We start from the raw sequence: 25,323 nt of genomic DNA on the forward strand, positions 1-25,323 counted from the left end.
CTCATTAATATGTCAAGAAAGAAATATGGCTTTTGTTCTCTGATGGAGGTTCTATTAGGCAGATATCTTAGTGAGTCAACTCAAACGCTGAATGTGAGAATGATTTTTAGGCTGAACTTTCCAGTGGGTGAAACTTGGACACTTTGAACAATGACTGGTTTTCTTTTCTTTTTTTTTTTTTATTTGAAAGGCAGAGTTACTGAATGAGAGGGAGAAACAGAGAGAGAGAGAGAGAGAGAGAGAGAGAGACCGACCTTACATCTGCTGATTCACTCCCCAAATAGCCACAACAGCTGGAGCTGGGCCAGATAGAAGCCAGGAGCCAGGGGCTTCTTCCAGGTCTCCAAAGTGAGTGGCAGAGGCCTAAGCACTTGGACCATCTTCTGCTGTTTTCCCAGGCATATTATCAGGGAGCTGGATGGCAAGTAGAGTAGCTGGGACTTAAATTGGTGTTCATATGGGGTGCTGGCCCTGCAGGCAGAGGCTATATGGGCTATGCCACAGCATTGCCCCCCCCCTTTTTTTTGGCTTGATAGGCCATTAGATTTCTTTATGCAGTTGATAATTCTAATGTTAATGGTATGTTTTGAGATTTTAGTGAATTGGAATACTTTAAGAAACACAAAGTTTTGTTAAAATTTAGATAGGAAAATTCCCTCTGCTTGTTAACTACACAGAAGACATTTATCCCTTATATTTTTGTTGAGCTTCTTAGTAGTATACTTTTAAGCATGAATTTAAATACTTTACATTTGAATTTTTGGCTTAAACCAGATTAGATCTTCTGGTATCAAGGCCCAATAACAGTGATTAAATCTGAAGACTGTCCATACCCCTGACACCAATGCCATTTGCCACAAAGACAGAAAACCTAATCTGAAGGCATGGTCTAGGAGGAGGGAGCTCCAGAATCTAGATTTGGTTCTATCGTTGATTTGGTGTGTGACCTGATTCACATTAAGCTGGATCCACCCAAGAGGCAGAACCCAATCTCCTCCTCTGCAAATGCATTCAGGATCGATTAGTTTCAAAGGTTCTTCAGAAAAATATCAGTAAGTGAGGGATAGTGCTGCAGTATCCAGTATTTTTAAAGAAAGAAATGTTTGAGTTTAATTGTTTTCCTTATTATTGGTTTCAAGATTCATTTGTTTATTTGAAGTAACAAAGAGAGCGGAAGAGACAGGAAGAGAGAAAGAGAGACATCTTCCATCTGCTTGTTCACTCCCCAAATATCCGCAATAGCCTGGGATGAGCCAGGCTGTAACCAGGAACCTGGAACTCCATCTGGGTCTCCCACATTGGCAGCAAGGGCCCAAGCACTCGGGCCATTTTCCACTGCTCCTTTTCCAGAATAACAGGGAACTGCATCAGAAATGGAGCAGCAGGGACTGGAAGTGGTGCACATATGGGATGCAGAGGCACAGCCCACTGTGCCACAATGCCAACCCTGTATTTCTCATTATTAAAGTAACACAATTACATCGCAAATGATTTGGAAAATACACAAAAGAAAACCAGAATAACTGGCAATTCCCCACTCCCCTGAGTTAACCAGTGCCTATAGTTTGGGCCATTTCTTTTCAAGATTTTTATATGTATGTTATTTAAAATAAGGGTACCTAACTAAGTACATGTTTTATTTCACTTACATCTTTGCCCATGGCATTCATTTCTTTGAAAACAAATCATAATTGATTTAACTACTCCCCAATGGTTGTACATGTATGTTATTAGCATTGTTTCTATTATAATCTCTGGCTATAAATATTTATAATGCTATTCATTTCAAGAGATTTCTTAGCATACTGACAATGAAAGACACTGCTTATTTATTTTAATGTCTTCATCAAATTTTGGCATCAGGATTATGGTGCCCTCATAAAATGAGTTGGAAAGCATTTCTTCCTTCTCTGTTTTCTAAACACGTTTGTATAAATTAGTACAGAATTCATTGATTTAATATTCCCCCTACTTTTGACATGAATACTCAAAGCTTTAAATTCCCCCCCCCAGCACTGCTTTAGCTATATCCCACAAATTTTGAAATATTGCTTCATTATCATCTGTTTGATAATATTTATTAAATTCCCCTTTAGGTTTCTTCTTTGATTGAAGGGTTATTCAGAAAAGCATAGCTTTGTCTTCAAATACATGAATTTCTAGAGGTCTTCTTTTCATTGATTTCTAATTAATTCCATGAGATCAGGGAACAGCCTTTGTCAGCAGTAACCAAATTTTTGGTTTAACCGCCTAATAGTTAAAAACTTTCAAAGACCTCAAAAAGCTTTTGTTTATATGGATCACATTTGTCTATATTTTCCATATTAGAAATTAAAACTTGGACATTTGAAAAATAAGTATTTATCAATTATTCAAAAATAGCTTGGTAATATAAAAAAATTAATGAAAAACACAACATTTTCCAAAACAAAAAATAATAATGGAAAGAGTGACATTGTTTTATATTTTTGCAAGCCTCTTTTCTGTCTGGCTTTAGTATGTGGATTTTCATATTTGCTTTTTCATTCAAAGTGTTGTGACTCCAAATGTCATTCTATCTCTGAAAAATTCCATTGTCTCCCACCCAAGTATAACCAGGCCGGATCCTGCTTAGCTTCCAAGATCAGACGAGATCGGGCACATTCAGGGTGGTATGGCCAAAGACTGAAAAATTCCATTGTATGCTAATGGAACAATGAGAGTGAAGAATTGCCCATCATGTCTCAATATTTTGAAAATTTTTTTTATCTTGTGGACCTCCTAAAGGCTCCCATGGTCCCTATGAGTTGTCTGGATCATAGGCGTGCAGACTCTGAACTATGTGATTTTGATTTTGATCCTTTTCATTTTATTGAGATTTCTTTTGTCATCTAGCACATGGTCCATCAGGGTAAATGTGCTGTACACATATGAAAATCATGTGTGTTCTGTACCTGTTGGGTATGTAGGTTGTTTTATAAATAGCAGTTAGATCAAGTTGGTTTGTAGAGTTCAGATATTCTTTATCTTTACTGATTTTTTTTCTCCACCAATTTCTAGGGGAGATGTATTAAAATATCCAACTTTGATTGTAGAGCTATATTTCTCCTATTCTGTTGAATTCTGCTTTATGTGTCTTCCATCATTATTATTAGGTACATTCACATTTAGGATTTTTTTTTTTATTTAAAAATAAAGTGTTGGGGCCACCATTGTGTCATAGCAGGTAAAACCACTCCCTGCGATGCCAGTATCCCATAAGGGTGCCAGTTTGAGGTGTAGCTGCTCTGCTTCCTATCTGGCTCACTGCTGGTGGCCTGGGAGAGGCAGCAGAACATGGCCTAAGTTTTTGGGTCCCTGCCACCCACATAGAAGACCTGGATGAAACTCCTGGGTCCTGGCCTCAGCCTGGCCCAACAATCGCCGTTTTGACCATCTGGGAAGTGAACCAGTGGATGGGAAATCTCTCCTTCTCTCTATCTCTCCCTCTCTTTCTGTAACTCTTTGAAAATAAATAAACTCTTTAAAAAAATAAAGTGTCTCTATACTTATTTCTACCAATCCTTTTTCTTATATATCACTTTGTGTGATATTAATATAGAGACACTTAGTTTTTATGTTTACTGCTAGCATGGCTTGTGGTTTTCAATTTTTTGCTTTCAACTAGTCTGAGTTTTTAGATTTAAAATGTAATATATATATATATATATATATATATGTATGTGTATACACTTTATCCATACATGAGGGGATTAAAATTCTTGATTTGCATCTGCTCTGGTCATTTCTGTCCTTTAATTAAAATTTTATAATCCATTTACATTTAAGGAAATTATCAATATGGTTGAGTTTAAGTCTGTTATTTTGGTATTTGTTTTCTATTTGTTCTTCTTGTGTCTGTTCCTTCTCTACCTTCTCTTGGATCAATCAACTCTCTTTTTTTAATATTCAGTTTTATCCTATCCATGGACTATTTAAGCCAGTCACCTTTTTGTTATTTTTTAATGATCACTCTAGCTTAGAGACTAAAATATGCAACCTTGCCCTATCATAGTTGACCACTAACTAATATTACATTGTTTCATAAAGTAAGATGTTACAGCAGTATAATTGCATTCATACACCCTGCATCTTCGTGTTTTTGTCATGTAAGTTGTTTCTGTAAACACTGTAAACTTCACACTTTGTTGTTATTCTGCCTTAAATAATTCTGTTTTAAAGAATCTTAAAGGAAATATTCTAAGATGGTTTTGTCTATCTGCCCATGAATTTACCCCTTCTGTTCTCTTTGTCTCTTCCTATCAGTCTTGCTTTCCACTGGGTATTATTCCCTTTAGTCTAAAGTTTGTTGATTTCTTAACCATTTCTAGAAGTTTAGATGAATTTTGTCAGTCTTTTACTTTCCCTTTTCTTAAAAACATTCTCTTTACATTATTTAATAACTTTATAGAGGCACAAATTGTATACTATAAAATCTCATTGTAAGCAAATAATTTGATGATTACTGGTATGCATATAGCGTTATACCCTTCGTTACAATTCAGCTTTAGAATAAAGTCTATCCTCTCTCAAAAGATCCTTTATTCCCTTTTGCAGACAATTCTTTATTTCACCATCAGTTTCAAGCAACCCTTAATCTACTTGTATGAACATATCATTAGAAATGAAAGCTTGCAATGTGTGTTCTATTGCTTGTTTTCATTTAGCATGTAAGAGTTTAACTTCATATTTGAGGTCAATTTTTATATAGAAATCCAGCTTGATGGGTTGTTTTATCTTTTTTAAATTTTATTTATTTGAAAGAGTTACAGAGAAAGTGGAAGAGGCAGAGGGAGAGAGAGAAATCCATCTGCCAATTCATTCCTTAAATGGCTGCAATGGCTGGGGCTGGGCCAGGCTGAAGCCAGGAGCCCTGAGTTCCATCAGTCTCTCACATGGTGACAGAGGCCCAAGAATTTGATCCATCTTTGACTGCTTTCTTCAGATGCACTAACAGGGAGCTGGATCAGCAGTGAATGAGCAAGGATTCAAACCTGTGCTCATATGGGATGCTAGGCATCACAGGAATGCTGTCTTTCCTTCTTGACTTTAAATTTGTTGTTCTGATCACTGTTGTTTCCTATAGGAAGTCAGCTGTAATTCTTATTGTTTTCCACTATACCTAATGTCTTTTTTCACTTCCTGCTTTTAATATCTTGCAGTTTAATGAGCTTCTTGGACTTATACATGAAATCCTGGCTATTATCTCTCCAAATATTTGTTCTGTATCACTGTCTTCTACCTGTAGAACCCTAATTATACCTACGTTAGAATATTTCATATTGTCCCACAGACCTCTTTTTCTCCATTTTAGATTTGGTCTGGATAAAGTGTTGGTTTTAAGGACTTGCTGTTCAACTGTGAATCATTGGAACTCTAACCCATATTCCAGTTTACCAGATACCATAAAGGTTTGCTATGAATTCATCTGGTTTTTATTAACACCTTTCTTCTACAACCACACAAAGGATGACAGCAAACCTTCTTCTCCTTTGGAAGGGCTCATAATTGCATAGAACGTAATTTCTTAAAATCTATGCATAATGTGTGTGGCTTTTTCTTGTTAAGTGAATGACAACAGTTTCCTGTAACTTCTACATGCAACTGAAAGGAAATCATCATCAGCTCTCTTTTTCTCCCTACCTCTCTTTTTCCCTCCCTCCCTCTCTCTTTTTCTCTCCCCCTCCACGTAAGTGTGTGTAATCTATTTGCTCTGGAAAGATTGATCCAAGTTACATTTTTACCAACAAAGTATTAAACAGTATGTTTATACTCCACCAAAAGTAACAATAACTCAAATGCATATCTCAGAGCCATGCTTATTGAGAATGTCCTCGTTGATAATTTATGATTCTACAGATGTTATTCACATCTCTCTCCATTTTGCCTTCCCTACCTGGTATCCCAGAGACACAGAACAAATAATACTCCATTGGAATTCACAAGATTTTTTCTGGTGTAGGGCATTTTTTCTAAAACTCTTTCTCCTTCCATATTCTTATGAAGCAGACTGGCTTACCTAGAAAGTAACTGGAGGCCAGCGCCATGGCTCAATAGGCTAATCCTCCACCTGCGGCGCTGGCTTACCAGGTTCTAGTCCCAGTCGGGGTGCTGGAATCTTTCCTGGTTGCTCCTCTTCCAGGCCAGCTCTCTGCTGTGGCCCGGGAGTGCAGTGGAGGATGGCCCAAGTGCTTGGGCCCTGCACCCACATGGGAGACCAGGAGAAGCACCTGGCTCCTGGCTTCGGATCAGTGTGGTACACCGGCCGCAGCGTGGGGTGAACCAACGGAAAAGGAAGACCTTTCTCTCTATCTCTCTCTCTCACTGTCCACTCTGCCTGTCAAAGAAAGAAAGAAAGAAAGAGGAACATCTTCTTGTCCCTTGTTCCCTCAAGTCTAGAGCCTGTCTCACATAGCCAGATTATGGTATTCTGTTCTTTGACACTCCCACACTTTCGAACTATTCAAAAGATACGTCTTGATCAAACAAAGAATGCAATTTCTCAAAGTTTCAGAATTTTCAAAGGTGCCCTTCATACCCAACCAAAATCCACAATCCAAATCCCAGTGTGGTGTGAAGCTTCCCTGTTGTTCATTGCCTTGTGGCTTCCTGCCTCTCCCTCTTTACTGTCCTCTGTGCTGGCTTTACAATTTACCACAAAACCTCCCTGAAAAGAGAATGCATGAGAGAAGGTACTGGACTGACAATTACCTTTTTAGAAGCTTCGTTGTTAGGATGACTCTCAAGTACTTAGAAATACAAATGTCCCTTCTTCCACTCTGCCATTTTTAGGCAGGTGGAATCCTCTTAAAGTATGGGGCTTGAATAGTTTTTGGCTTGACAAGATCCAGTGATGTAATTATAAGATACTTCTAGTCATTTATAATTTATGTTTCTTTTATGTGGTCTTGATGAATTATTTATTTAAAATCTTACTAATCATAGTAATCAGTGTCTATTAATATTTCAGCTTTTTAAAGAAGTTATGAACTGTACCAGAATTGTTTTCTTTTTTTAAAAAAATTATTTATTTATTTGAAAGTCAGAGTTACACAGAGAGAGAAGGAGAGGCTGTCATGGCCAGAGCTGCACCGATTCGAAGCCAGGAACCAGGAGCTTCTTCCAGGTCTCCCACGTGAGTGCAGGAGCCCAAGGACTTGGGCCATCTTCCACTGCTTTCCCAGGCGATAGCGGAGAACTGGACTGGAAGTGGAGCAGCCAGGACTCCAGCCAGCGCCCACGTGGGATGCCAGCACTGCACGTGGCAGCTTTACCTGCTATGCCGCAGTGCTTTTTTTTTTTTTTCTTTCTTTCCTGCTATTTCTTTGAGCTCTACTTTCTTGGTGCTGCCTCAGGCATGCTAACCATTACATATAAAACAATATGGTGGGGCCAGTGTTGTGGCACACTTGATTAATCCTCCACCTGTGGGGCCGGCATTCCATATGGGCACCAGGTTCTAGTCCCGGTTGCTCCTCTTTCAGTCCAGCTCTCTGCTGTGGCCTGGGAGGGCAGTGAAGGATGGCCCAAGTGCTGGGCCCCTGCACCCACATGGGAGACCAGGAGGAGGCACCTGGCTCCTGGCTTCGGATTGGCGCAGCACCGGCTGTAGTGGCCATTGGAGGGTGAACCAATGGAAGGAAGACCTTTCTCTCTGTCTCTCTGTCTCTCTGTCTCACTGTCTATCTGTCAAATAAAAAAAATTACCAGTTTAAGAAAAAAAGACAATATGGCTACATACTCATTGCTAATTTTAAACACTCAAATTTAAGATAAAAGGATTTCCTCATTCTACTCCATTTGGCTTTTGATTCTGTACATAATTGACTGCATTATAGCAACATATTTCAATATACACAAATAGAAACATCCATATTATATGAGTTAAGATAGTGCTGCCTGCCTTGTCAGACATATCCCCAAATCTCAGGCGCTTACCAGACGCTTCTCATGTAGACCTCTTTGGCTATGTGATAGAGGAGGATGGTGAAGGGAATAGGGGTGAGCTCCGTGTAATCATTCAGAGAATGACTACATTCAGATAAGCTCTGCTATCGTCAATACTTGGCTCTTAAAGTCTCTTCTTTGAAAAAGAGAAATGAGAGTACAAAAAGGGGTTCTTATGGGCCAAAACTGACACTAGCATACATCATTTCTGCTTCTACTCCATTGGCGAGAACTCAGTCACAGGATCTACCTTTGAATTGGAACCTGTTTAGGAAACTACCTTGTTCAGAAAGAACCCTCTACTATTCCAGGGGGCCAGAACCCTTGGGTGGACTTTCTGCTATCTCTTTATATACACAGATACATCTGATGATTCATTCCTAGGCTTCTTAGTTTTCCAGTATGAATCTCCAGGACTCTCAAAGCTTGAGGAGTTAAGGAATTGGGGTAGCAGACTTTGTGCTAGACACCAAAGACTAAGGCAAATAGATCTGCTACTATGGTAGAATGGCTCAGAAACCACCCATGAAAAGAAGTAACCATAGTATTGTCTTGTCTTGTTCACCCATGTATTCTTTCATCCATTTATTAGACATTATCTTGATTATTAGCCTTGGGACAGGTGAAGTGCTAAGTGCTGAACATGTGCAAATAAATAAAACATGTAAACCATCTAGTGGACTAAGAACTATAATGGATTAATGTGTACTGTGTGTATGAAAGTAACATATATTATTTTAGTGGAGGAGGATTGTATTCCACTATGGCTGCATAAGAAATTCCCAACACAGAGTCTCAGGGATCTTTTTCCCCATTGGGTTTCTAATATTTTCTTCCTATAATCATTTGCTAATATGCAGGCCCTGATTCCAACTTTGCATTCTACTCTCATGAATCATATTTGCTTAGTACTCTAGCCACAAATAGTTTGCAAAATGGATTTAAAAGGAGTGAAATTAGAGCCAGGGAGTGTTGAGTCTACTGTAACAGCCTTTGCTGGCTCTCTTCTCCTAGGAACACATTTTAAATCTCTACTGTTACAAAGTTCATCATGGTTAGGTCCCTGTCTACTAGTCTAGATGAATTCTCTATGGCTCCCCATCTTTCTATACCCCATCACTAACTCCACCTAGACACTTTACAACATTGGCCTACTGATGGTTTCTGATACTCCAACATCTCATCCTATGCCCCTGCTTCTCTATCCATTTGGTAAACCTCTTTTAAAAGGTTCACAAAAATGCTAAAATTCCCCTTCCTTTAGGAGATTTCTAACTCTCTTCTCCATATCAAAGGTAGATACTCCTTTTTCCTGTGTTCATACTATATCTTCTACTGACATTAGAGAAAGTATATTACATTATCATAACATATATTGTTATAGCTTTTCATTCTCTTCTACTAAGACCTCCTTGGGAAAGGGTTGTCACCCTTTTTTGGTTAGTCTCTAGCTTTATACTGGTCATATAGTATATTCAATAAGTAGTCACTGGATAGGATGTATGGATGGATGGATACGTGGATGAATTCCAAGGAAACCAGAGACCTTTTAATTATATTCCATGTATTTTTTTTTTTTTGGAGAATAGGGTTATGCAGAGAAACAGTTGGAAATAAAGCAATTGGAGAAGTAGGTTGTCATCACAATTTGAAGAAACCCTTTAAGTTCTGCTAACAGTGGGAAAGCAGTGAGTATGTTGAGAAAGAAGAGGGACATGGGTGGAAATAGTTCTTACAAAGACAGATCTGGTATTTCTGAATAAAAAAGATGGGGAAGAAATGGAGGCAGAATGTGTGGAAGACTCGTAGTGGACTCTCAGCCTCCTAGCATCTTTCTGTGTTAGGACAGTCTTCCTTCTATAACCTATAGTAGCATTAACTAAGTGGACACCATAATTGGAACTTGGGCTCCAGAGAGTATCACAAAAAGTCACAGGAACGGCTGGCACCACAGCTCAATAGGCTAATCCTCCACCTGAAGCGCTGGCACACCGGGTTCTAGTCCTGGTCGGGGTGCCGGATTCTGTCCCGGTTGCTCCTCTTCCAGGCCAGCTCTCTGCTGTGGCCCGGGAGTGCAGTGGAGAATGGCCCAAGTGATTGGGTCCTGCACCCACATGGGAGACCAGGAGAAGCACCTGGCTCCTGTCTTCGGATCAGCGCGGTGCGCCAGCTACAGCGGCCATTGCAGGGTGAACCAATGGAAAAGGAAGACCTTTCTCTCTTTCTCTCTCTCTCACTGTCTACTCTGCCTGTAAAAAAAAAAGTCACAGGGACAAGGTAGAGATCACTTACCACAACAGAGGTAGACTGATGGGTGCAGCACCTGGAAGGGCTCAGGGGTAGTGTTCTAATCACTCTCTTTCCTATGGCATCTCCTTGGCTATTGTTTTTCTCATCTTGGACCTTCTGGTTCTTACCAAGTTTCTGAAACTGTTTCTCAAGGTTCTTTGTAATTCTCTAAGAACTACTACTTAACCTCTTTTGTATTACTTTTCTGCTGATTAATCAAAGACAGTTTCTATATTCACCTTCAAGAGCTCTTACGAGTATAGGAATTGAAACAGTAGTGGACATTGGTGGATGCTTGCCCAAAATCCCTTCCCCTCCTAACCCAGATGCTTACTTAGATATCCTGGCCATTCCCATACAACTCATTTCCTTCAGGGATATTTGACACCTGACCCACTCTAGAAGTGGATGGATTTTGGTAAAAGCCAATCAGCACATTCCCTATCCATAGTCATGTCAGAGGTGGTCAGGAGGCCTATGTAGTCCAGTTGTAGCATGCAATGGTGGCCATGGTTGCTACTGGTAGCCATCCTTGGAATCAGCTTGAAAATGACACTGACCTTTAGGAGACAGGGTCTCAGAGACAGGGCCATGTTATAACCTCATTGCACATCTGGATCAACTAGCCCTGAGCCCCAGTAAAGGTGGAAGGAATCAGGGATGACTGACATTGTAATGCAAGGTGACTGGATGGAACATGGTGTCACAATTGAAACAGAGAGCACAGGAAGAGGATTGGGTTTGGCAGAAAGATAGGAAGTTCAAGTCTGAAAGCAATACTTTTTTTCCAGAGGTGTTTTTGCATTTCTTTAAATTCAAATAAGGAGTAACATACATTTACACTGCAAACTAAAGTCTACCATTTTTCAGTGTTGAAATAGCTACACAGAAGGACCCCATTCATAGATTTATGCATTGTTTTTCCCATGATACAGATTTTTGCATGAGACGGTAGAGTGAAAATGAATCTGTTTCTGGGGTTTTGACTGGTCAGAATTATAATCATTTTGCAATAATGCCTTTACCTACCCAGTACCATTAAGGACTAATACTTATTATCATTGTAAGTAACAATGTCAGTTTTTATTCTTCCTCTTCTTGCTTTTTTGTTCATGTGAAGATTAGTCATACTACTTAAAGATTGAACTGAACAAATGTGGATATTGATTTCATTGTCACAAACTGTATAAAACTGATTATAGTTTACTCTTGTCACCAATATAATTTTATTTCAGATAGTTACTTGGCTGTACTCAGGCTCAGGACTTTGGGAGTTCCTTTGAACTTTTCTCCCTGCCAACTGCTTTTCCATCTTTGGGTATCTCCAACTTCTTCCCTCCTTGCTTCATTTCCCATCCAAACCCAGACCACTATCCTGACAACCAACTGACTATTAAATTCTAAATATTCTATCTCTATGGTATTTTTATATCCATTCTTTTTCTTATGTTACTATTGCATCCCCACACTCCAGGCCTTTATTGCTTGCTGGAGTTTTAGAGTCAGTTCCTTTCTACTTCATTCCAATATAGTACACAGACCTTTTCAGAAAATTTTGGTTGATTCCCATACCTTACTGATGCTCTGATGCTCAAAGTCCTCATCAATGTGGTCATGACCACCTCTTCCAAAATTCTATTGTCCTGCTCAGACTTTCCATTCTGCCTAAAAGATCTGTTCGACTCTGTCTCTCTCTCTCTCTCTCTCTCTCTCTCTCTCTCTCTCTCTCTCTCTCTTATTTATTTATTTACTTGAAAGGCAGAGTTAGAGAGAGAGGGAGAGACAGACAGGGGTCTTTCAACTGCTGGTTCACTCCCCAAATGGCAGCAACAGCCAGAGCTGGGCTGATCCAAACCCAGGAGCCAGAAGCTTCTTATGGGTCTCCCACGGGGGTGCAGGGGCCCAAGCACCTGGGCCATCTTCTACTGTTTTCTCAGGCCATCAGCAGGGAGCTGGATTGGGACTCGAACGGGCACCCATATGGGATGCTGGCACCACAGGCAGATGCTTAACCTAATATGCCACAGCACCGGCCGTGTTTGTTTCTCTTTTAACAAAGTTATAGCCTTATAAGATCTTACTCCACCTTAGTTCTACCCAGTATCCATATCAGATACCCTTGTGTTGCATTGAAGGCTTCCTTGATTTTGCCAGTGAGTAAGTATTTTTAATCTTTTTAAGAAACCCAACCTTGTCACTAACACCATCTTCCTCTTAGGAATAAATCTTAACTGTGTAACACCTTCTTCTCTACCTCTGACAACAACCTCTGGCCACATCTAGGTACTGAGTTCTCTCTTATATTTCTCCATTGACTCCAGCATTGCCTGTTGCCCAATTTGGTCTGTCATCACCACTGGCTTAGAGAATTCAATAAAAATCAGCTAAGTTGATGTCTACTCTCCTGAAGTTATTTTGAGATATTAATTTCCTTCCCTCCTGCCCTTGTTGCTTTCCAATCTAGCCATCACATCACCATTGGAATTATTTTCCAAAGTACAGATGTGTTCATGTTCTCTTCTCTGGAATATTGAAATTTGTATAGTAGAGAAGTTAAGAGTTGATGCTTTTGACAAGTCATTTGGATCTATCCTGCCTCTACTGCTTTCCTAGCTGTTTAATTTTGGCAGTCTACTTCCTCATCTCAAGACAGGGCCTATTGTAAAGTTTAAATAAAATAATGCATGTGAATGTTTGCCGAGTTGCTTCATGAAATTGGTCCTAAGTAAATGGTAGTGCAGTAGGATGGTAAACTCCAAATTTCAATGTAAGTGCCATAAAATAACATCTAACATACTAAACAGAGGTAGGTTTAAGACCCAAATGCAGACTTTAAAAGTAAGTGGCCCAAAACTGATTAGATAGGCATGAAGCCTGAAAGGGAGATTAATAAGGTGGAAGGATTGGGGATGGAAAGATTTCCTTGAAAAAAATTCATGCTGGGACTTCAGCTATTGGATTAGGAGGAAGAGGTAGGATGATGCCAACTCCCTCAGCTCAAGACTCTCTGGGCAAGGAGGGGAGCTTCCATGGAACCATTTGGATACCTGCATATTTGGTTCCTGATTACTGACTCCCACTTTGTTTTCTCCTGTTATTTACTCTAGTGCTCTCTCTCTTTCTCTCTCACTCTCTCTCTCTTTCTTTGTGTGTGTGTGAACACACATGCTCAAGGACTTATTAGTTGTTAGTGTCTGAAAAAAAATCTGAATTTGCTTGAGAAAAATGGGAGGCATTGGTCGGTTAATTTTAGAGTATTTATAATACACGGGAAAGACTCATGGGAGGGCAGGGGCTTGGGAGCAGCCAGAAACAAGGACTCCCATCCTGGGACTTCCCTTCTGTGCTGCTTCTGCCTGAATTTAGCTACATTCAAAGGTACAAACAGTCAGCAACAGTCTCAGCTTCTGGTACCCCAGGGGACTGGTGATCTTAACCTTGTTGGGTTTAGAAAATCTTCAGGAGGGCTCTGGCAGCCTTTGCCTGGTCAGGACCTTGCTCAGACAAATCCAGAGTCGGGGAGGAGGAGAAGCCATTCTCAGCGAGTGTGGTGCCAAGAAGACAGGAGTGCTGAGCAAACACCCAATTTATTTTCATCCCTGTAATTTTTCAAGAGTGTCAGATTCTTAGGCAGAGCACTGCGCAGCATCTGATGCAGATGTCAGGGGATGGGAAGGGGAAATATGTCGTCTTTAGGGATGAAATCAAGGCAGGGCTAAGCCCTTGGGCCCAGCAGAAGGTAAGGGCAAGAAGTGAGGGTTTTTTCCTTGGGAGAGGGATTTGCTTGTGGTTTCTGGGGCAGGGCGGGGGTGGGGAGGGTGCAGCAGGAGTGTACTCACTGGGCAGTGGTGGAATGAGGACAGTTCCTGAATCTGCCTGAGGGTGTTACAGCTGCTGCCTAGCATGGGCCTCCAGTAGAACAGGAGATTGCATTTCGTGTGTGTTCTTTATCCTTTTCAGTGTCCCTCTCATTTCCCATGGACCTCCTCTGCCCTCCCTTCACCAGTCCCACTGCCCAGAGCCTCGGGGTGTCTTCATTTGCTTCCACCTCCCATCTCATATCTCCCATATAGAGACTGATATAGACTTAACTTCTTGTCCATGTCCCTGGAAGTACATGTTCTCAGCTGGAATTCAGAGCAAAAAAATAAATCCAAATGTTGAGTTACGCATTCATCTCACGCACACATTCATTGAGCTCTCACTGTGTGGCAGGCTATGTTGCAGGCACTCAGGGAACTGGGCAGAGTAGCCCTGCCCTCATGGAGCTTGCATTCCAATAAGAGAGATGGATGATGACTGTGCAAATACATATACAAAAGGTCTTCAGAAAGTTCACAGAAAATGTCTATTATGGAGAAACTAGGCATGGATTTAAACATGTTTTGCATTAAAATAAATGTGGCTTTTAATACTATTGTTCAACACCCTTTTTTTTTTGAAGTGCTCCTTTATAAGACCAGTTAGTGATAAGTCCTTGGAAGAAAGATAAAGCAGGACAGAGCGCTGATTGGACGGATGCTACTTAGCTTGAGCAAGGCAGACCTCTCTGAGGAAAGGACATTTAAGCAGAAATTTGAATGCTAAGACGGGGGAATAGCCTTCCAGGCCAGAGGACACCAAGGGCAAAAGCCCTGAGGTGAGAATGTACTTGCTATGTCCTGACCAGACCTGAGTGAGTTGTAATAGAAGAAGAAATGCAAACATTTCTTCCCTGCAGGACCAAACGCTCCCTGTGTTTCATAATAAGAAGAGTGCAAACCGAAAAACAAATCAAAACAAACCTCATGTAGTATGTGTTTCGAACTTTTAGCTTGCTGGTCTAAGAAAATGTGAATTGGTTGGAGAAAAGATGGGAGCCATTGCTTCCTAGGTAGGTAGGAACCTCCTGGGTAGGGAGATTGGGACAATGCTGGAAGAAGTCACAGATACACAATCCCTTAAGTGTGCCTACAGGAAAAGAAATGACAATCAAAGCTTTACTAAGATAGCTACCTCTTAATCACCAGATAGGCAAATACCTAAGACATTGTGCTGATGGAAAAGACAAAAGGCACAACCTTCATTGAGGTGCATTGAACTAGAAATAGCAAAATTGCATATATATCAGCTTTCTTTCTTTCTTTTTAACAACAATTTGTTTTATTTATAAGACAGAGTTACAGAGAGAGAGGGAGAGACAGAAAGAGTGATCTTCCATCCACTGGTTCATCCCCAAATGGCTGCAAATGCCAGGGCTGGGCCAGATCAAAACCAAGAGCCAGGAGTTTCTTCCCAGTCTCTTACATGAGTGCAATCGCCCAAGGACCTGGGAGCTGGGAGCTGGATTGGAAGTGGAGCAGTCAGGAATCGAACTGGTGCCCATATGGATGCCAGCACTGAAGGCAGCAGCTTAACCCACTGTGCCACAGTGCCCACCCAGCATCTGCTTTCAACTTAGTAGATCCACTTCTGACATCTTTCCCAAAGAAATACAGTGGTGAAAATATGAAGATATGAGCAAAATCTACCCAGTGCTGCACAATTCATTTATTTGAGAAGCACAGAAACAGGAGTGAGAGAGAAACAAGAGCTTCCTACCAATCATTGGTTCACTCCCCAAATGTCTCCAATGGCCACAGCTAGGAGCTGGGAACTCAGTTCAGTTTTTTCATGTGGGAGGCAGAAACCCAATTACTTTAGCCAACACCACTGCCTCCCAGAGTCTGCATTTGCAGGAAGCTAGACTAGGAGTCAGAGCTGGGTAACCAACCCAGGCACCCCAAAATAAGATGTGGACTTCTTAACCAGCATCTTAACCCCAAGGGGTATGTGCCTCCATTACTGCACTATTTCAGAGAAAAAAAATTGGAGATGACCCAAATGTCTACCAGTAGATTAGATTTATGGTCTTCCATAAATGCACATGATGGAATACTATTCAACTGTAAAAAGGAATAGGGCTATTTCTACATATTACTATGGAGTGATATTCAGGGTCATGTTTTCGTTCTTAAAAGTAAGGCAGAGAAAATGTGCAAAGCCTTTATTTAAGAAAGGGGAAAACTACATATATAGTTTTTACTATATTTTTAATGGGAGAAAGTAACAACAAAAAAGGCATATGGGAGGGATGGAGGAAATGTGGTACAGGAGAAAGGAATAGATGATAAATTTGTTTGTAGTTTGATTTAGGAACATATAAACATTTTGTCTGAGTATAGAACACAATTAAAGGGAAAATAATCCTTAGGAGTCAAAAGTAAAATGAAGCAAATGAACTTACTCTAGTTGGTGGAATAAACTATTTCAAAGGACTATATACAGCCTAACATTTTGCGCATTTTGTGAAGTGGTAGGCTCTACAGACAAGAAGGAACTGGGAAAAAATGTCAAAGTCCTCCTGGTGTCTTTAATGTTGTGATTCTGGGGCTGTTGTTCATATGGTATGGGATAAGGCACATGGCTGATTATGTTATTGGTAAGAACCAAAGTGTTTGTTGGGGAATAAAGGGGATGACAGATATGAGATGGATGGGTTTCAGCAAAAATCCTGTTGACTTGAGTTTAAATTGAAATTATCAGTCTGAACTCATGATGTATGCTATCCTCAAAATACGTTTATGTATTTCCTAGACCTGTCCACTGAAAAGGATTATAAACAATATCCAACTCAGTGCAAAGAGCACCTCTAAGTATAGAGATTGTGATCTTAAAATATATTGAAATGCTTACCAAATGGAACTGGGGCTCCTTGGAGAAATGCCTGACTCCTTATCTGGGGCAGGAAATGAACAGGATGAGCCTGGAACATCTTGTCACGCCAGACAACAGGGTAGCTCTCAAAGACTACTGGGATCTATCGAAAGGACTCAGGATCCAACCTGATTAGACTCCCACTAGCCCAAGATGGGTAATTTGAGCATCGACAAGATAAAGCTACAATGGGATGAAACCCATCAAATATGTCTAGTCTATGAGTTTATCAGCATGCTTTAAAATAACCTCAGTAATCTCTTTTGGAGCATAAAAGGCAAGCAAGCCATTAAAAATTTTAAAAAATGTTAAAGTTAATAAAATAATCAGGGCCGGCGCCGCGGCTCACTAGGCTAATCCTCCGCCTTGCGGCGCTGGCACACCGGGTTCTAGTCCCGGTCGGGGCACCAGATTCTGTCCCGGTTGCCTCTCTTCCAGGCCAGCTCTCTGCTGTGGCCCGGGAGTGCAGTGGAGGATGGCCCAAGTACTTGGGCCCTGCACCCCATGGGAGACCAGGATAAGTACCTGGCTCCTGCCATCGGATCAGCGTGGTGCGCCGGCCGCAGCGTGCCCGCCACGGCGGCCATTGGAGGGTGAACCAACGGCAAAGGAAGACCTTTCTCTCTGTCTCTCTCTCTCTCTCACTGTCCCTCTGCCTGTCAAAAAAATAAAAATAAAAAAATAAAATAAAATAAAATAATCAGAGATGCAAGTGTTTATTTTGCTCGTCTTAAAAGCTGTATGACAAATAGTCCATGTTTATGGAAGTACTCCATGAATGCATGAAGAAGCCTCACTTTTGTAACTCCTAATGAGTGAATGACTTTAGGCACTGAGCACAAAAGAGAGAAGGCCAGACCTTATGTGCCCACTGACAGAAATACTCAACACCATCTAATAAGGGGCCTTGCCACACCTGAACCCCCTTGAGCCCACGGATCTAACAGGATCTCCAGGCAATAAAGAAACTGATTAAATAACACTATGTGGAGTTCATCAAGAAAATCTAGACTGGGGGAAATTTTAAAGGATTAATAGTATTGCTTCAGCAGCAGCAATAGCAAAAACTACAAGGAGGAAAGGAAAAAAAGAGATGGGGAGAATTCTGTAGACTAAGAGATGTTAGAGACATAGTTTGGATCCTGATTTAAATAAGCAAATGTTAAACAGGAAGAAGGAAGGGAACTGAATGCAGGATGGGGCTGAGAAGCCAGACTGGAATGGGAGGTAAGAGGATGTTGCAGTACAGAGGAAAAATGTGAACGCTGGCAGACCATTTAGTGGTACTAAGGACTTACTCTTGCTTTTTGGAGTGGGTGATGATAGGGGTTGTGGTTTTAAATGAAGAATACTTTGTATTTTAGAGATATATGCTGGAATATTTGCAGATGGGGTGATAGGATGTTGGGCAGTTGCTTCACAATGACCTTGAGTATAGAAGTGGGTTGGGGGCATGGAGCAGGCTTCTCAGACTTGACCTTGCTTCAGAATCACCTGCGGATTTGTTAAAGCAGATTCTGGCCCCACCTCCAAAGTGCCTGATTCAGTCTTGGGAAAGGCCCAAGAATCTACCTTTCTGACAAGTTCTCAAGTGATACTGACACTTGGTTTGGAGACCATAGCTGGAGAGCCACTGGCAGAGAAGAAGCAAGTTGGTCCTGTGTTAATTATGCTTGCGTCTGGGCAGTGGGTACACAAAGTGCATTATTCTCTCCACTTCTGAAGATGTTTGAAATGTTATGTAATGAATAGCAAAAGCAAAGGTGAGCCAGGGAGACTCACAGAAGTGGCAGAGCCTTTGTCAAATGAGAGCAGTCATGGGAACTTCCATGCTCCTCAGCAAACGGCTTTGGTGGCCACTGCCACAGCCCCCTCTGGAATTGGAGAGTGTGCATCTCTTCCTGCCCAGGTGGAGGGGAGGGTGCCAGCTCAGCTGCCAGTCCTCTTAGAGAATTGCCTGACCTGAGGGGAAGGGAAATGGCTGTTGTGTAAGGAGTCAGTGCCACATTGCGCCCTTTTCTGTGGTGTGGTCAGTTATTAGAAGAGCAGTGGCTTGCACAGATCCCAAGCTTTCTGTCCATGTCAGCTGGAGAGCAGTGTCACAACTCAGTTCAGAGACTCTGGAGACTCACTGGACTCACCTGCCCCCATCTCCCCTCGCAAGGGCCTCCCTGTAACTCCTAGATCAGGAGGCATTTCTACCAGTTTCAGTCCCGTTCCTTGTCTTTTAAAATACATTTATTTATTTATTCATTCATATTTCAGACATTTATTAGGGTGCCTCTGAAGTATCAAGCCTCCTTCTAGTCCCTGAGGAATATAGCAGGGAATAGAACAGGCAAGAATATGTGCTTTTATGGGGATGAAATGCTAAATGGGAGGTAGGCTACAGACAAAGAATGGACAAGCTGTCTGAATTGAAAGCTGGATGGTAATAAGGAAGAGGCCATGAGAAGATCTGGATATTTTCAAACATAAGGAATGGAAGTGGTGAGAAAAAACTTGGAATTTTTTTTTATACTGGAATGGCCCATGGTGGTGGGGCTTGAAGAGTATTGGTAAGCCTATTGTGAGTTGAGGTGGGAGAGCCATCAGGGCCAGGGTGTGTTGGGACAGTAGCCGTTAACTAGGGTGCTTACATACCCTATGCACCTCTGAGGCTGCCATTCACCCCTGAGCCATAAAAAAGTACTTTTTCTCTGGAGAGATAGGTCACTATTTAACATGGATGTCCCCTAGGGCCTCTATCCTATAGGAAATGACCTTATTGCATAGGGAGTTGGATTATATTGGTTAGCCACTTTGTTATTCAGTCTGTTAAAAGCCCAATCATTCTATTCTAGGGTCTCTGGAAAGTTCCTTTGACCCACATGGCATTTGCACATGATGTCTATCATTCTATCATAAACGCTCTATTTACTCAAAATTCTGTTCCCTGCTAAAATACAGGTTCCTCCAGGATGGATAACTCTGAGAGTTGTCAGTCATTTAATGCTAACACAGAGCAGTGCCTTTGGAAAGACATTTCAAAAATTGGAAAACAAAGTTTGTGGATGCCTGAGTAGCTGGAAGGCATCTCCAGACAGGAATCAAATCAGAAATGGAAAGCTGAGTCTGCTTCAGAGCAAACTGACTATTTCACAATTCCGAGTAGGACTCTGCTTCCTGGCCATACTGATTCTGTGTTGCCAAGGCTGGTCCCAGCAGGACTATTTTGTGTTTGTTGTGGGGAGCAAACCGGACTAGACTGAGTTGCTGGAATTAAGACTTATTCTATGCATCTGCTCTCCCACAATATGGCGCTGGGAGAGAAGTAAACAGCTTCCGCACAGCTGCCTCCAGTTCAACCAATAAACTGTAGGACTTGCTCCTGATTGGAGAGCAGCGTACTCGGCATGTGGGCAGCCGAGTTAGGATTGGCGGAGGAGGACTATAAAGGAGGAGAGAGACGGCATGCACCAGGGAACATCTAAAGGGAACATCTATCCGAATAACACCTGTGCAGCCCCCGAGAGAGCCGGCCGGCGGTGTGCCGCTCTCCTGCGGAAGTGGGGAATGTGGCCAGGGGGAACTGCCCTTCCACGGAGGTGGAAGGGATAGTAGCCAACCCGGGAAGAACCAGCAGCAAACCCGGGGAGGGCCGAGCAGACGAAAGAACAGCGCAGGGTCCTGTGTCGTTCCTCCACGAAGAGGGGGAGCGACATTTGTGTTTGTTTTGTTTTGTTCTTTGAACTAGCAAGTGTGTATCCTTTCTAGCACTTTCTAAAACACAGAATGTGAGCTAATTCAGAGCCCTTTAGGTGAACAGAGCAGTGATTAGAATGCACTGGTCTTCCTGTTGCTGTCGCTCTGTGATTGTCCATGTGCATGTACTAAGTGGATGCCAGCGCTGTTGATGGACTGTCACTGAGACAGGGCAGTGTTTCCCTAACTGGCAAGCAGTGATATACTCAGGGGCTCTGCTAACACATTGATGCATCTCTTCCTAACGTGGCTCCCTGCGATTTCACACGTTGGTTGGTTGAAGCCAGCCACAATGAGACTATTTATACCACAGAAATGGGCAAATGCTACACATTGGACTTATTCTTCCCAGGAAGTTGACTGTGAAATATGTAGTTGCACGCCACTGCTATAAAACCTTAAAAAGTAAATTTTAGGATGTGCCATGGCATATGAAAAAATACTCATTTTCTTGTTTTGTGTTTTTGAACAGATGCCAGCAATATTCAAATCATATTCATTTCTGCATACACTTTACACTTTAGCTATAATTATGTAGGCATACGTGGGGTGTTCAAAAAGTTCACAGAAAATGCGTATGTCAAACTATGCATAGATTTCAAAATGCTGATGGGGACTGAGTAGGTTCAAGTGTAGAGCAATAAACACCAACCCAGGCACCTCTACCCTCAGTCTCCTACCCCTGTCTCATCTGCATGTAAAACTCGAATACCTTGTCCAAGCAGGTGTTAGAAAGGAAGCAGTCTATTAGAACTCATGAGCCTCGGATGGTCCCTGGAGTTGCCATTGCCCTCCTCTGGGGACGGATCCTACTGCGGTGTCAGTGAGCTCTATGTGGACCTGTGTAACAGAGGCTAAGACGAAACCTGGTCTGATTTTTTCTGTTGCTCGCTCCTACTGTGAAAGAAGATGTTCCTATTTCATTGATTTATTCATTAAACGCATATCGCCTTCTTGTGCCAGACCCTCTGCTCAAGGCTTCAGATGCAAAGGTGAATTAACCCTGGCTCTGCCCTTCAGGGCTTTGCTGCCAGGGAAAGAGGCAGAGAAAGCACAGGGACACGTTCACAGTCTCGGGCGAAGTGGAGCTTGAGGCTCTGCCACTGACCCACGTGAGTGAGTTTGCCCGTTCCACCCCGCCATCTGTCCCTCGTGAGGCTGAATCCCCTTCCAATAGACTGCTTTGGGTCTGAATGACCTTGGAGACAGCCTGAAATCCTGAGCGTGGAGGGGTGCTTTTATAGTTCCTGGTCTGCACTTGTGTGTGCTTCGAATAGAATTTCCACAAACCTCTAATTATCTCCTCTTACCAAGCTGCCTGAGTGACTGACAACCAGATCTTTAGTCACTCCAAGAATGGATTTCTGTTCAGCCCATGCCCGGGATGCATTAGGATGCCCAGAACATGTGTGGCTGCCCCGAGTGGCACAGAGCAATTAACAGAGGCCAAGCAATTTGCAAAATGCCTCAACTTCCTGCTCATCTCGGAGACAGAAAATTGTCAGACCTTAACCTCAGGAGGCTCCTCTGTAGAATGACCCAAAGCAGAACCTCTGGTGTCAGATTGTCCCCCATTTTTTTTTTTTTTTTGCAAACATAAGCACCCAGTTGAAACAACAGCTATGACTCAGTTCTTAGCTAATGCTGCCTGAATTGATTTAGTCTGAGTTCAGATTTAGCACATAATCATGTTCAATTTGCTCCACTGCACTGCCTAGAGATAAAAGGCTTGGGGAAAAAAAAAAAAAAGCTTCAGCTTGTGTCAGTCTTTGTGGTGATGTCATTGCCATGAACGAGCCCGGCCGTTCATTACTCTGCTGTGCCGACTCAGACGCGGACTGCGTGCAGTGGGAGCTGGCTCCAGGTGCCCGAGCCTCCAGCCAGTGCCTAGAGCAAGGCAGCAGCTGGCCTGGCCACAGCAGTATCTGTCTGGAGGCTCTTCTCTTCTCTCACAATTCTGAGGTTGCCTAACTCCTTTATTGAAAATTCAGGAAGGGGAATGCCAGCCCCTAGCATGGACTGTGATGTTTCCACTCTGGTTGCCTGTGCCGTGGATGTCGAGGTCTTTACCAATCAGGAGGTTAAGGTATGCACCTGCAATCTCATTTTTCATTGTTGCTGTTACTGATGTTGTTTGACAGAACCTTTTTAGCATAAGGAAATAAGACTTCAGTGAATAGTTTTCAGCTCACAATCTGTGCTAAAAATGCATGTGGGGAGTGCATGGCTACATTGATTAGAATAAGTTAGGAGAGAGACCAGTGTATGATTTTTGAGTGGGATAAGGTCTGTCATTGTCTGTTTGCTTCTTTTCTATTAGGTGATCCCCGGTCATCGTTCTCCCAGTAGACATGTTTCCTTATTCTTGTATGATATCTTTGTCAGTGAGGAGAATTTGTAAGTCTGTATTATCAAGGGGGGGTTTGGAAACCATGATTAAATGAGGAAAGTACGCATAATAAACACCGCACCCAAGACACTCTGACAGTGGGACAGTAACCCCTTCGTGGCATATCACTTAAATGTTCTGTGATATGGTCTTGGGCGTGAACAAAAGCTGCCATACAGATGGCAGTTGCAATCTCTAGCTCCCTGGAAATTGAAGTTGGAGAGCAGCTGCCTACATTTTCTTTGTCAGGCAAAGGAAGCAAAGTCATTTTCCTTGTAAAGAAAGTTCAGGCACAAATGCGTCTTGCATCTTAAGGTTTAGCGTCACAAGCGCCGGTCCCCAGCTTCTGCAGCAGTTGTTTGATTGTCAAGGGTAAATTGTCTTCTCGTGCTATTCATGCCCTTTTTTCCAGTTCAGTTTTATGTTATGTAGAAGATTCCCTGCTTGTAAAATGGGTGTATTTCTTTTCTCCTATTTCGTGTTAGAATTCTCATGAAGCTTCTTATTTAAACAGCACACACACATGTGCACACACAAAAACACACATGCACACACACACAAGGACTGTTGTTTATGCAGGACAAAAGGGGGAATTCCATTGCATAATTATTTACCATTAATGCCTTAGTTCTTATTTGAAGGAAGAGCCTGCATCTGTATTGTTGGGTGTACAGATGACACTTGGTGTCTCACAGGTGGGGATTTGTGTGTTACTGGCATTTAAGATTGCAGTTTTGAATAATCTCTTCAGAGTCAGTGACATGGTTTGTGGTCCCTGCATATTTTAAACACGTGGCCCTCTATTTAATTCTTATGCTGGTGTTGTGGAAGTGTCTGCCACCTGTCATGCAAAGGTTCAGAAAATAAGAATATAAAAGGTTGGTACTACCTGTGGTTGCATTCAGCATAGAAACACGCATGCAGGGACTTCCAGTCTTCCATCACACCATAAGCCCTCCAGAAGGGAAAGGAGTCACCACAGAGCTCCAGTGTGGACACAGCTTGCAGAGCAGGGTAGGTTACAGAGCAGAGAAATACCTCGCGGCAACCACTGGAATAAGGCTTTCATGTATGGAGAATAAAATGTCACAGCCCCATTCTGTCCTCAACTGATCTGTGAGAATAGCATAAGATATTCTTAACTTTCTTGGTTTACAAACTTACAGTGACAAAACATTTGTTTAGAGACCTGCAGTGTCCCAGACATTGCGCTTCTCCAGGAAGGAGTTTAAAACATGTCTAGATGGTATCTAAGTGTGCTTTAAAAGAAATCCATGGAAAATGGAATTAAAGGATAAGTTAATTTTGGTGCACAAAGATTGTGAAATCCTTCAGGTGAGGGAATATTCAAAAAATTTATGTTTCAAAAGCACACCACACACGCACACACACACACAAAACTAGACATGGATCTCAGTTTTTAGCAACAAAATAAACTTGTCTTTTGTTCCATTTCCATGAACTTTTTGAAGTCCCTCGTATGTCCTCAGCATCTGCGGCAGTGGTTTGATTGTCAAGGGTAAATTGTCCTGTCCAGTATTTCTTAGACAGAATGTTTTGTGGAATGCAGGGGGTTCAGAGTTCTTACAGCTGGTTGTATTTGAGTGCTTGGGATGGTTTCATGGGGGGAAAAGTGGCACTTGAACTGAAAATTGGGTAAATTTTGTAGAGAGAGAGGAAGGTGCACCATTGCAGTTGAGTGAGTCAAACCATTTGATGGCAGTAGGTTCTCTGTGAGGAATGAGAGGGGAACCAGGGAAAGAGAGAAGGTCAGAGCCAGATCCTGACACCGTTCTTCAGAAATGTATAGAGTTTTCCTGGGAAGATGCCCATCAGAAAAATGTGTCCCAAGACTTTTCTGCCAATGGCTCTGAATCATCATGGGTTTGTTTCTTTTGGACCAGATGCCCCATCTTTCTATCCCTTAGTGTTTCCATCTATGATGTGAAAATCATAAAAATGTCTACCTCATTGGCCTCGTAGGAAGATTAAAGAAAAGTGTATACATCAAAGAGGTGAACCACTGCCTGACTCACACTGAGTGCTCCATAAATGTTGTGTGTCACCATCACCATCATCATCGTTTAGACATCCTCTGAAGGTGACAGGTTACTTTTGCCAATTTACTGGTGTGTCCTAACTCCAGCGGAGCTTACATTGATGATCCATGACACAGAAAATGTTTTCCTTCCAACCCCATT

At 42.0% G+C, this 25,323-nt stretch overlaps 1 protein-coding gene across 4 annotated transcripts in view; it reads left to right on the forward strand.

Moving 5' to 3' along the window:
- RCAN2 (regulator of calcineurin 2) overlaps positions 1-25,323 on the forward strand; it is a 307,939-nt gene that overhangs the window by 166,449 nt on the left and 116,167 nt on the right. The window contains exon 1 of one of the 4 annotated variants that reach the window (XM_051855663.2): positions 21,785-22,819. The exons of the other annotated variants lie outside the window; for them this stretch is intronic. Within the exon in view, the coding sequence (XP_051711623.1) occupies positions 22,733-22,819 (87 nt within the window). The 5' untranslated portion in view covers positions 21,785-22,732. Of the gene's footprint in view, positions 1-21,784; positions 22,820-25,323 lie in introns of those variants that run through there. 4 annotated transcript variants of the gene reach the window in all.

This window comes from Oryctolagus cuniculus, chromosome 5 (genome assembly GCF_964237555.1).
Source record: "Oryctolagus cuniculus chromosome 5, mOryCun1.1, whole genome shotgun sequence".
Classification (NCBI taxonomy): domain Eukaryota; kingdom Metazoa; phylum Chordata; class Mammalia; order Lagomorpha; family Leporidae; genus Oryctolagus; species Oryctolagus cuniculus.